The 12985-nt window shown below is 35.5% G+C and overlaps 1 protein-coding gene across 3 annotated transcripts in view; it reads right to left on the bottom strand.

Annotated features, from left to right (window-relative positions):
* Positions 1-499: 499 nt before the first annotated feature.
* samd14 (sterile alpha motif domain containing 14) overlaps positions 500-12985 on the bottom strand; it is an 18906-nt gene continuing 6420 nt past the window's right edge. For all 3 annotated transcript variants that reach the window (XM_055176142.2, XM_055176143.2, XM_073866653.1), the window contains 7 exons: positions 8680-8837; positions 8180-8531; positions 6643-6730; positions 4715-4783; positions 2657-2792; positions 2383-2499; positions 500-1056 (listed from right to left, as the gene is read on the bottom strand). In XM_055176142.2, the coding sequence (XP_055032117.2) occupies positions 895-1056; positions 2383-2499; positions 2657-2792; positions 4715-4783; positions 6643-6730; positions 8180-8531; positions 8680-8837 (1082 nt within the window). In that variant the 3' untranslated portion in view covers positions 500-894. The remainder of the gene's footprint in view (positions 1057-2382; positions 2500-2656; positions 2793-4714; positions 4784-6642; positions 6731-8179; positions 8532-8679; positions 8838-12985) is intronic.

The following is a 12985-nucleotide window of genomic DNA, read 5'->3' as shown; positions in this document are numbered from 1 at the left end:
TCGAAAACCTGTGGGGTGAGGTAAATAAGAGAGGACCCAGGACACTGGATGATCTAGAAAGATTGTGCAAAAAGAATGATCAAAGATCCCTCTCTCTGTGTTCTTCAATCTTGTGAAATGTTATAGGAGGAGATTAAGTGCTGTCGTGTTGGCAAAAGGGGGTTATACAAAGTATTAATATCAGGGGTGCCAATAATTGTGGAACGCATGATTTCAAGTTTTTTTTTCTAAACGTGTAAATTATTTACCACCAAAGTAATATACTTAAATCAAAGGTTGGATTTTTGTCTTTTTTTGCATTAGGGTTCTATGTTGTTTAAATAAAAAGGAGAATTTTTAGAAGTCCACGACCACATATTAAACAGGGGTGCCAATAATTGTGGAGGGCACTGTATATTTTCTCACTTGTATTCTTTTAAAGGTCATTTTTGTGATAGTTATATTCCACTGGCCACCACTGGGGAAATAAATGTACAGAATACAAAGAATAGAAAGAAAGTACGGTGTGTAATTTTATTGATGTGAAAATACTTCTTCTGTTCTAGCTCAACATGCAGAAACAGCCATAAGTAAATCATTTGGAAGTTGTTTTCCCAAAAATGGAATTTTGCTATTTGCTTCAGTAATATTCCAAACAGCCCAACAGCGACATTGGCTAAAGCATTTATGTGAATTTGGAGCGAGGCTATCCATTCGACTTCATTTCACTTGTAAATGCAATAACTTGTGTGAAATGGTTTCGAATTACAAATATTTTCACAAAAATATTTTAATGAACACTTTGCAAGTTATCTTTATTTATATATCCATTAATAATACATTGTGACAGCCAACTTAACATTTGACATTAATGGCACCTGCAGCGTATTGTAATTCAGTCTTTCAAAAAAGCCATCAAGTGTTCAGTAATTTCTGTCCATCTTCACTATGTCCATTTTTTCCACCGTCCCGTTTGCCATGGACGCCATTTAGTCGTTCTGTCCTGTCTTTGCCAGCTGCAGAAAGCATCTTCTTTTTAAAACTGAAATCTGTGCTTCGGCTGTTTTCACAGTCATTCTGGAAAATACAAATGCAGAATGGTTAGAGAGAGAGAGAAAGACAATATTTCAATATTCCAAAAAAGCTGTGTTAATGCCAAGCAAATAAAGTTTCAAAGTCAGCCATAGGGGCTGTTTACACTTGGTATTAAGATGTGTTTTCATCGATCGGATCACAAGTGGACGAGAGAGACACATTACGTTTACACCTGGTATTTAAATCCGTCTCTTTTGTCCACTTTCGACCGCTTCTGTGCTGAATACTATGAGGGGGTGGTCTGTGAGACGGTGGGCGAGTCTCTCTGCTGTCATTCAAACCCGAGCGGGAGTAATTATGAGTTTATATGGACACAAACTAATATTATTTCGGAGTGCACTGCTTGTTTAGCAAGTAAACATGCTGCACATTGTTTTGTACATGAGTATGTAAGAGCTTTCTTTGAATTTTCAGCGCAATTGATGAAATAGGATCGCGCAACTTTCACACGCTTTCAAAACGAAACTACGGAGATCAGCCGCTTAGTTTTATCAATGAAAGGCTAAAAATAGCGCTGTTCACCGTATGTTCACGCCAGAAGTCAAAAAAGACGTAAAACTTGTGTTTAATACCTCAGATTAGAAAAATGGGCGGAGAGAAGGCGGTCTGTGTGGCTGTTCGAACGCATTCAACCACATGTGCGTTCCGCAACTCCAAAGCGATCCGATCGAAAGTGGTTTCGACCACCTCTGGATGTGGTTGAAAGTGGACGAGCTCAAAACGTTTTGAACACCGTTTACACCTGGCATTAACGTCGTCCACTTGTGATCCGATCGACGAAAACACATGTTAATGCCAAGTGTAAACAGCCTCATAGAAGTTCAATTTAAAACCTGAAATTACTTTAAACCACTTTTAACATGATTAAGCAAGTCTCACTTCAATAGTACATGATGAGTCAGATGCTGTACGTCAATGCAATCAATTCCTATGAGTTTACTTTTATATATGAGAGGACTAAAACAAACTAAACTACACAAAAAAATCAATATTGTTATTCTGTCTTCATTGTAAGATTTGTTTTACAATGTTCTGTATCATAACCTGACCCCTTTTGCATTTAGCATTAAATGTGTACACTCATGCATATATCTACTGTACTATAAGATTTATACACCACTGATAATATAGTTATTTATATTATATTACATTTTTTGTCAAGAGATCTTTCTAAATGTTACACAATGCACCTTTAACAGATTCACAGTAGATATGTTATGTAATTTTATATGCATGTGAAAGCCATTTTTATTACCCTAGTGTTACGCTCTATTTAAGTTTAGACGTGGTATGCAGAAGCAATCTTACTCCATCTGAATGCTCAGGAAGAGTCTGATAGGGTTGTGATGACTCAGTCTTATTGGGTCTGCAGTCCTCTTCTAGTAAACCCACAGAAGAATCAAAGTCCTCATCAGTACTGGAGCCCTTAAAGAAAGAGGTATAAACGTCAGAAAGCTGTAAGGCTGTTTCCTAATATAAATCAATCTTGTAAAAACTGCAGTGTTTCTTATCCTGCCATAGATGAGTGTGAGAACGCTGCACTGCAGTATTATGAAGCATTGAGCCGGCTTGATATTGTTACCTGGGTGAAAGGTTTGGTTGGGGACTGTGTGTTCTTCGGGGAACCGGAACCTCTCATCCTTTCACTTAACCAGGAGAAAGGCACAAACGGTGGACCAGAGGAACGTGAAGACCGGCTCTCTGTTCTCTCTGAATCCCTGGGTACAAACACAGAGAACATTACACATTTGACACATCTGTATCCATACCGGTGCTAAAATGACATTTGTAAGTGTGTGTGTGTGTGTATATATATATATATATATATATATATATATATATATATATATATATATATATATATATATATATATATATATATATATATATATATATATATATATATATATATATATATATATATGAAGAGTTTCGTTGCAAAACGAGATAAATCCATTTTTTTTAAATTTTTGTCAAAACATGTTTATTATTATGTTATCATGTTATTATTTTGTTTTATGGTGCTACTTAGCTGTATTTCTTAAGTTATGAAGGTTTGAATCAAAACAAAGCAACTGCAGTTGCAGTTGCATTGAAATTAATTGTAATGCACCACCAAAAAAACGTGATTTCTGAACAATTAACAAAACGGTGGATATCTCGTTTTGCAACGAAACTCTTCATATATACACTGCACAAAACACAATTAAGTGGACACACCGGGTGCATTCCCATACAGCCAAAAATAATTTTTAAAATTTAATTTCAAATATATTTTAAAATATACAAAAAATGGCCAAAAATATAGGTGCTGAAATATATTTTAAAATATGTTTACAAAAATGTATTTTTCACCAATAAGTTTTAGTCATTTTGTATATTTTAAAAATACATATATTTTTATATATTACATATATATTATATAATACATATATTTTATGTACATAATACATACTGTCTTTTTTGACCCTTAGTAACTTTCAATAGCAGGGGGCGATTTTTGGGCACTACATAATATCATTGCGCCTCCTGCAGCCATGTTACAGCAGCAAAGTCCTTTAGTATTACGCCACAATGAGAGTATAGTTCCTACAATATCTTCACAACTTTTAATTTTCTGTCTCTCTTAGTAGTACACGATGTAACTACAGAAGAGTTAAGTTTTAAATAGGAAAAATATCGAAACTCTTTGGTTATTTTTTAGCGCGATGCTAAAGGTCTAATCAGATTCAATGGATTGTGCTAAGCTATGCTAAAAGTGGTAGCGCCAGACCCGGAGATCAGCTGAATGTATTTCAAAACAGTAAAAATCAAATGTTTAACTCTAGGGGAGCTGGAAAAAGAGCATACTTTCAAAAAAAGTGGAGCGTCCCTTTAATATATTAACATATACATATACATTTATATTCATGTCACATTGGAAGAAAAACTTTGTATGTTACAAACCTGTCATAAACATAACAGGTTTAAAAATGTTTCAATTAAATATATTCTAAACTGCAAAATATACTTATAACTTAATATTTTATACATACTTATACATTTTATACTTTATACATATATATATATATATATATATATATATATATATATATATATATATATATATATATATATATATATATATATATATATATATTTTTTTTTTTTTTTTTTTTAAAAGATATAGAATTTGTTGCACCTGAAATACATTTTGAAATACATTCTTATATATGAAGGTTAAAACTTTACATATTTTCCAAATCAAAAATATATTTAATTAAGCTCTACTCTTTACAAAATGTATATGTAGCATATATTTAAAACATATTTTTGGCCAAAGAAATTTTTTTTTTTGCCGTATGGTTTTAAATACTGTGGTCACAGTGAACATTGCCTATTTTGCCATATCCCCAAGAGCTATGCATTTTGCTATTTATTAATTTTATTTAAAAAAATCTGTTTTCCAATCGTAATGTTACAAATTCAATTGTTAAAAGCACATTTTTAAAGGTTACACAGTTAAAATGGTACAACAGCATTGACCCATCCAAGTAAATACAAGGCACACACACACACACACACACACACACACACACACACACACACACACACACACACACACACACACACACACACACACACACACGCACACACATACCGATTTCCTGCTGATAGTCTATTGGATCTGTCTTTCCTGACCTTTCCATATGTGCGGCGTAAAGTGACCCTGTTCAACACAACAAGCAGAAAACATTGCATTGAACTGCAGCATTTGTAAGTTGTTGTCTAAAACAGACACATATGACACAAGCCCTTAGCTACACCAAACAGAATATATGTGACCACAAAACCAGTCATAAGAGATTTATACATCATCTGAAAGCTGAATAAATGTAAATTGCAATTAATCTATAGCAGAATAAAAGTTTATGTTTATATAATACATGTGTGTAAACTGTGTATAATAATTGTGTATATATAAATATGCATACATGCATGTATCATTTTAAGAAAAAAATATATATATATTAAGTATTTATATTAATTATGCATAAATATGCAAATGTACATACACATGTAAACATTTCTTTGTGTGTGCATTTATCTTTACAAAGTTATTAAACACAGATCACACAATCATGTATGGTTTGTTAGGATGGGATAATAATTGGCCGATATGAAAACCTGGAATCTAAGGGTGCACAAAATCAAAACATTGCCTTTAAAGTTGTCTAAATAAAGTCTTTGGCAAAACATATTTGTCAAAATGTAATTACATTTTGATATCTTTAGAGTATAAATTTACTAAACATGATCTTTACTTAATATCTTAATGATTTTTGGCATTAAGCAAAATCAATAATTTTGACCCATACAATGTACTATTGTTGGCACATATGGTTGCCATTGGTTGAGCCGTATGGTTGTTTTCTATCGTTTAAACAAATGGGCCAATCATATTAAAGGGGACATATCATGAAAATCTGACTTTCCATGTTTAAGTGCTATAATTGGGCTTCTATTAACCTAGAAAATGTGAAAAAAGATCAACCCAGGAACTTAGTTTTGATAAACCAAAACTAATTCATTGGTCACTAAAATTTGGCTCCCCTTGTGATGTCAGAAGGGGATAATACTAGTGATGCACCGATGTATCGGCCGCCGATATTTATCGGCATATCGGCAATAGCACGAGAAAGGCCGATACCGATTGTTTTTTAATTAACTGCATAAAGAAATCCATTAAATGTAAAAAATGAGTTAATGTTGTTAATAAAATAAATGCTGAATAGCAAAAGCCACCTTTGAAGGTTGTCATGCTGTCTTATTATATTTGTTTTAGCTTAATTTGTGCCTCTCTTATTATGTTGGTCAGTTGAATGTTAATAAGATCCAATCCATGTTCAGAAAAAATAATTTGATGCAGAAATAAACTAGCTAATAGACCAACTCTATAGAATTGTATACAAGTGTTTAATATCGGTATCGGCCAGTTGTTGTCTGTTTAAATAGGTATCGGCCTAAAAAAAATCCTATCGGTGCATCCCTAAATAAAACCGCCACTTAATCTGGACTATCCAACCACGGCACTGCCATTTAGTGCAGAGATCAGCTCATTTGCATTTTAAAGGACACATCCAAAACGGCTCACACCTACAAAGTGGCAATTTTAACATGCAATAATAAATAAACAATATGGTATTTTGAGCTAAAACTTCACAAACGTACTCTGGGGACACCAAAGATTTATTTGACATCTTAAAAAAAGTCTTGTGAAATGTCCCCTTTAAAGTAGCACAATGTTTACGCTCCTCAGTACATGAACAAACCAAATGGTTTACTTATGGTTGTCTCTGCATTTTCGACTAGGATACAAAATTAATATTGTAACATAATACCAAAAACATAATAATGAAACGAAACTTAACTAAATTGTAATGCCAAATTGTTTGCAAGTGTAGCTAGAAGACTCCTGGCTTTGATTAGCAAATACATCTTGTGCATTATTAGATCAAAAGCATAAATTATGGAATGGAAAGGAAAGAAAGGAAAAAGCTTTAATCCAAACTATGTGCAGACACTGACCCCAGATCAAGAAATCGTCTTCTGGTTTTCTTGTCCAGAAGCACTGTCGGACTGTCGGGTTCATCTGGACCTGTGTCATGACTGTCGTCTGAAAACATTATAAGGATGAGAATAAGAATAAGATAAGAATAATGAGATCAGAATCACATCCAGATTCAAATTAGGATCAGGATATAAATCAGATTTAAAACACAGAGAAATGAGATTTCATTAAATTAAATAATACAAATTGAATTCAATCAAATTCATTTCAAATGTATTTATAAAGCATCTATTATATAGATATCTATTATATAGATCGAACAGCCATCTATATTATCTTACATGGAAAATAATCCTTAAAAAGAAGAAAAATTATATAAGGGCAGTTTGACATTACATTGACATTACAAGAATTTGCAATGATAACATGAATAGTTAAACATAAAGACAGTTTAACGTCATATGTCAAGAGCTGTTTTTATCTACATGATACACTGTGGTTCCCCTTAAATAGAAGTTGCCCTTTCGTGCCGTACTGTAGCCTCAAATGGACAAACTGCTTTACAGAGCACTTTTTGTCACTACGTTGTCTCAGATGATGCCATGTTTGTCCTGTAACGGCTACCGTAGCTTCACTATGCGTTTCAAAAGGGAGGGGTGAGCTGTGTTGTGAGCCGTTGGTTGCAATTCACGATTTCACCACTATTGGACCTTTAATGCAAAAATCTTACATTTTATGCCTTTAACAGAATTTACAAAACCCAAAGCTAAGCTACGGGCAGCAATCTCCCAGTAAGCAATCCAATATTACATGTTCAGGGTTCCCACACCTTAGTTAACTTCAAATTTAAGGAACTTTCAAGGACTTTCCAGGTCCCAAACCCTCAAATTCAAGGACTAAACGTGGGGACACATTTCAAGTGAGAGCAAGGTTACATTGCGTTACCTTTTAAGATACATTGTTACAGTTCCCTTTCGAGGGAACGTGCGCTGCGCCTCTGCGGTGACACTTTGTGGACGCCTCCAGGGGTAAGTGTGTCTGAATGTGTATATCAAATTCAACCAATGGTGAGGCTTAATGACAAAGACAGGGTGATGCGGGAGCCAGGGAGTATATCGCTGTCTAAAATATTGCCCAACACGGCGTTACAGGGACGCAGGAAGTATGGCAAGGGAGACACAGCGTCTCATTCCCTTCTCAAGGAACAACAGTTACATACGTAACCCAAGACGTTTTTATGTGTCAAACACAACTATGCAAAAAAGCATTTTGGTATGAATCAACACTCGCATACAGAAGATATAGACTTTCAAAGCGAAAAGGTTTAGCATGTGTGCTTAAAGTCTAGAATTTTTATGATATTAACCTACACTACAGAGGAAATAATATGGATTTCTTTCATGCAGAAAATAGATTCAAGCACTTTCAATGACCTGTATCTATGTATGTATATTTTCAAAAACTTCCCAGGGTCTTGAATTTCCCCCCAGATTCACAAACTTTCAAGGATTTCAAGGACCCGTGGGAACCCTGGATTTTTTGTGATGTACAAACCTTCGCTCTGTGAGAATTCTCCATAGTGTAGGAGGGGTTGGCTTCCCTCACGTGACTTGAGATGATCCGTCTGACAATGATGGGCTGGAGAAGATGTCTCTGAATGGACACAGGGTCTGGTGGGGGATTTAGACGAAGTAAAGGGCAAAACCTCTTTGGACGGGGTGTTCAGGAGATGCTTGTAGCTCCGCCTTTCATCTTGCACCTCCTTTTCTCCGGCCACAGTGGAGGGGTCAAAAGTGAAGGACCTTCGCGAGGTAGGGGAAGAGAGGAGGAGGTCGGATGAGGGAGATGAACTTCGAAAGGAGGTGTGGATTGGAGAAGAGGAGGTTTGCAGTGATCCGCCAAAACTCTAGACCACAGAAACAGAAAACGTGATATCCCATTAGTATAAGTGGTTTTGCACTGTGGGTGCATTTAAAGGAATAATTTACCCAAAATTAAAATCAATACATGAGTAAATGAGTTAAATAAATAAAATAAAAAGGAGTATAGCTTACTATTCTGTCAATGCCATCTTCTCCATCTATCGAGCTCACGCTGTCTCTCAGGCGGGTTCGAGAGGGGCGGTGCCTTCTGGTTTTGATTGACAGTTGTGCTTTGGCTTTCTGTAGGCTGGTGTCAAGACGTTCTGTCTCAGGAACCGCCTCAGTCAGATCTGATGTGGCATAAAACACATTTATTATTATTATTATTATGTTCCTGACATTCAGTTCCACAGTTTTTTTTTAAAAATGGAGCAAAAATAACATCACAACTATGCTAAAAACATGATAAAAGACTGCTGCACCATTCAGAACACCACATTAGCGTTCACGTAACAATCCATAAAACACAGTGACACTGTAAAGCAGGCTGAAGCCCTATTAAACTGTCAGCAGCCGAGATTACTTATATAAATGATGAGCGGCAATTTCTCATGTATAGCCCGGGGCGTGTGTAAGGGCCAGTGAAAGAGAAAATGCACAAACACACACAGACAAATACAACAAAGGACATTCAAATTCAGCTTTCATTCTTCAATTCGAAAATCTAACGTTCATCATCAGCTGCCGCAGCAACTACATAATTATGTTTTCAGCACACTTGATAGATATCAAAGTCAATATGAACAAGCATTTCATTGATAAGGATTCAACAAGATACCATATTGCAACAGCAATTTTACAATGGTCTTTTTAGTCAAAGCTTTTACTCACTTTTGATGAGCATGGCCTGGTGACTGTGTGGCAATATGGGGTTGATCTAAAAAGAGGGCCACATATTATGCCTATTTTACAAGAAGTAATATAAGTCTCAGGTGTGCCTAGAATGTGTCTGAAGTTTCAGCTAAATACATCCCACAGATAGTATAAGATGTCCAAAATGCCCCTATTTGTTTTGGAGCACTGTTTTCATGTGTGTACCTTTAAATGCAAATGAGCTACTGCTCCTCACTCCCTTACCAACAGTGAGTTTAAAATAGATCAGATTCCTGTGAATAAAGTCTGAGAGAATGTATATTTAGCTGCATTCATGCTACAATGTGCTAACAAACACATTTAGAAAAGCTTTTGGGTTAAATTAACCAGTCAGTCAGGGGCAGTGGGCGGGGCTTATCAGTGTGACATCACATTAACATGAGAATGTCTAATGAGACTGCTTTGGTTTAATAGGGATTAAAAAAGAAAAAGAGGGTGAAATAATTGTAGGGTTGTTGTGTTAATAAACTGCAGACATGCATTTATGTCCAAACACCTTGTAAAAGTAAATTTTGCATAATATGTGCCCTGTAAAAGTATGTGTCCAACCGAAATTAAAATGAAAAAAAGGAAGTATGATGGAAATTTAAAACACTAGGTTAACTGAACTCAGCATGAACTTAAGTCATTCCCCATTTTTGAAAAAGTTGCCAGCCAGCATTTTTTGTGATTTTCACAAAGGTTTCACAAAATGCCTTCTAGAAAAATTTTCTTCTAAAAATATAAAACATGCAAATGTATTAAATGAAAGAACAGACCCTCTGCTTTTAAACAAAAAATAAACAAACAAACAAACAAAATGGGGAAAAACATTTCATCATATCTTTATATTTATCTCTGTTTATAAACTTTTAAATATGGAAAAGAAATAGCAAAAAGCTCAAATTATAGCATTTTTGTGATGGAATTTTGTTAGAGATCAGATTCAGAACGATTATCAAAACATAAACAGAGTGTAAAATTAATAAATAAATTGTTTGCCTCAGTTTTTTATAAATTGGGTCAACTAGTGGATAATTGCGGTATTGCAGATTAACATAAAGGGCTCTATCATACACCTGACGTAATGCAGTGCAATGCCGACACAAGTGTCTTTTGCTAGTTTCGACCTGGCGCAATTATCATTTTCACGTTTAGCACCACATTGTTTAAATAGCAAATGCATTTGCGCCCAATTTTGCGCCAAGCAATTAAAAGCTTGCTAATTTTACTTCGATGACTGAAAGAAAATTACTTTGAAAGGTTTACCAAAAAATTACAGTTTCAATACAAATGAAAACAACACAATTTTTTTATAATAATTTTAAACTTGTGGTCTTCTTCCTCCACTTAGTTTTTCGGTTTATAAATTCCGCCATCTATATAGGGAATTGGCATGGCGTCAGCGCAACTGGCTTTAAAAGGGGATGAGACCTGAGACTCTCATTGGCTTATTGCATGTTACGCCCAAAACACACCCATTACTCATTACAAGAATAAGGAACAACACTTTTAGGCCGTGCGCTTGGCACATAAACTATTTTTCTCACCGTTAAATTAGCAAAAGTGGAATCAGACACGGCCGTTTAGAACGTGCGCTTTAGACCATGCGCTTAGATCGTTAAAATAGGGCCCAAAAACTCATCAGGAACACGTTTTTTCATGCAAATGTTTTCTCTTAATTGACAAGTTAACTGGTCAATACAGGGGAATGAGTTAAAGGAGCATTTCACCTGTGGAAACATTAATCTTTATTAAAAGTGGATCATATTTGTAGTCGAAGTACTCCCAAAAGTGCTATTACGCCATAAAATATAGTTCCTCTTTTAAATCCGCTTAGAAAAGGAGTGTTTGTAGTCTCACCCCCTCTACAAAGATATTGGACTTCCTTCTTTCAATGATGCAAAATGATGATTTTTACATCTGTATTTCTCCTGTCTCAGCGGCAACTGAGGAAATGATTCACGACCATTCAAAAACATGACTGGGGTTCTAACTATACAAAGATTAATGCAAATGGGTGAAGTGTCCCTTTAAAGAATTAAAGGAAAAATAGTAGCATGTATACTGTAGCTTTATAAATGAGACCCCTGGTGCTTGGCCAATATTAAAGGGATTGTTCACCCCAAAATGAAAACTAGCCCATATTTTACTTACTGTCAAACAATCCTAACTGTATATGACTTTCTTCTTTTAGCCAAACACAATCTGAGTTTTGTAAATAATATCCTGGCTCTTTTCAGTTTTATAATGCCATTGGATAGTGCCCCATTTTTAAAGACATAGTTTAAATGAAAATTCTGTCCTCATTTACTCAACAAAACCTTATTCACACAGCACTTTGGTCCCAGAAAAAAAACATGTAAATTGTCAGACAGGCTTCTGTGTGAACGCAAACACGTCCCGTAAATATTTTGGGATTGCTTCCGTAAAGAGGACCTAGAAACATTGGCGTAAGATCATACCTGGAAAGCCCTCTTTGTGAATGAGACGCAGAAACAATGGCGTAGGGGGCGTGTCGTAGTGAGGACGTGTGTGTCATTGCAACATGAAGTTATGGTTCAGCTCTTTAAAACAAAGGATTTACAAGCAAATTAACAATTACGACGAAAAATGTCAGAGATCAGGGAGCTCGTCACTATCCTTGCTGAAGCTGTGATCATTCACCAGTATGACATGGCACGCCCTCCTTTATAGTCTTATCATAAACAAAAATGCCCACAAGTGGCTTCTGGAGAGAGAAATAATAAATAATATGCAAACTTCAGACACTGCGGAGAAAAAAACTACCAAGTGCAGGACTTTAAACACGTCACATGTCTTTACCAGTGATGCGCGGGTTGATCCCAAATGAGCGGGTGCCTGCGGTCACCCGCGGTTACGAGTCATCCAAAAATATTTTTAATGATATTGTGTCGTTTGAAATAAAGATGCCAGTTAACCATTTTAAACAATTACTACTTATAAAAAATGCGTGCCAGGGAGCGGGTCGGGTACCCTACTTATTTTTTTTTTTTTGCGGTCCGAGTTGCGGGCGGGTTAGTTGAAAACATCAGTTGGGTGCGGGTTGTTTATACATTGACCCACCCATCCCTGGTCTTCACGAGGTCTTTACAATATCTGTGTGAACGCACACACAGATTCCAGTAAATGATTGGCAGTGTGAATGAACTGAAAGTTCGAATGAAAAATAAAAGATCCCGAACAAATCCCGGATGCATTTTCCATAATGTCTGTGTGAACAGGGCAAGTTGTTACAAACCTGTGTAAGTTTCTTTGATTTGCTGAACACAAAAGAAGATATTTGTAATGATTTCCACAGTACGATTAAATAATACTATGGAAGTCAATTGTGATAAAAAGGATTTGGTTACAAACATTGCTCAAAAACTTATACTGGTTTGTAAAAACTTTACGGTAAATGATGACAAAATTTTAATTTTTTGGCAATACTATCCATTTAAAGCTCCAAAAAGTGCATCAATCCATCCAAAAACGAATCCTAAATGTCTTCTGAGGTGAAGCAATGGGTTTTTATAACATTGGGTCAGAGGTCAGGCTTCCACCTTACTTCAACTCTCTTGTG

Source organism: Misgurnus anguillicaudatus, chromosome 4 (genome assembly GCF_027580225.2).
Source record: "Misgurnus anguillicaudatus chromosome 4, ASM2758022v2, whole genome shotgun sequence".
In the NCBI taxonomy this organism is placed as follows: domain Eukaryota; kingdom Metazoa; phylum Chordata; class Actinopteri; order Cypriniformes; family Cobitidae; genus Misgurnus; species Misgurnus anguillicaudatus.
The sequence above is the reverse complement of the archived record's forward strand: the minus strand, read 5'-3'. Positions and strand labels throughout refer to the sequence as shown.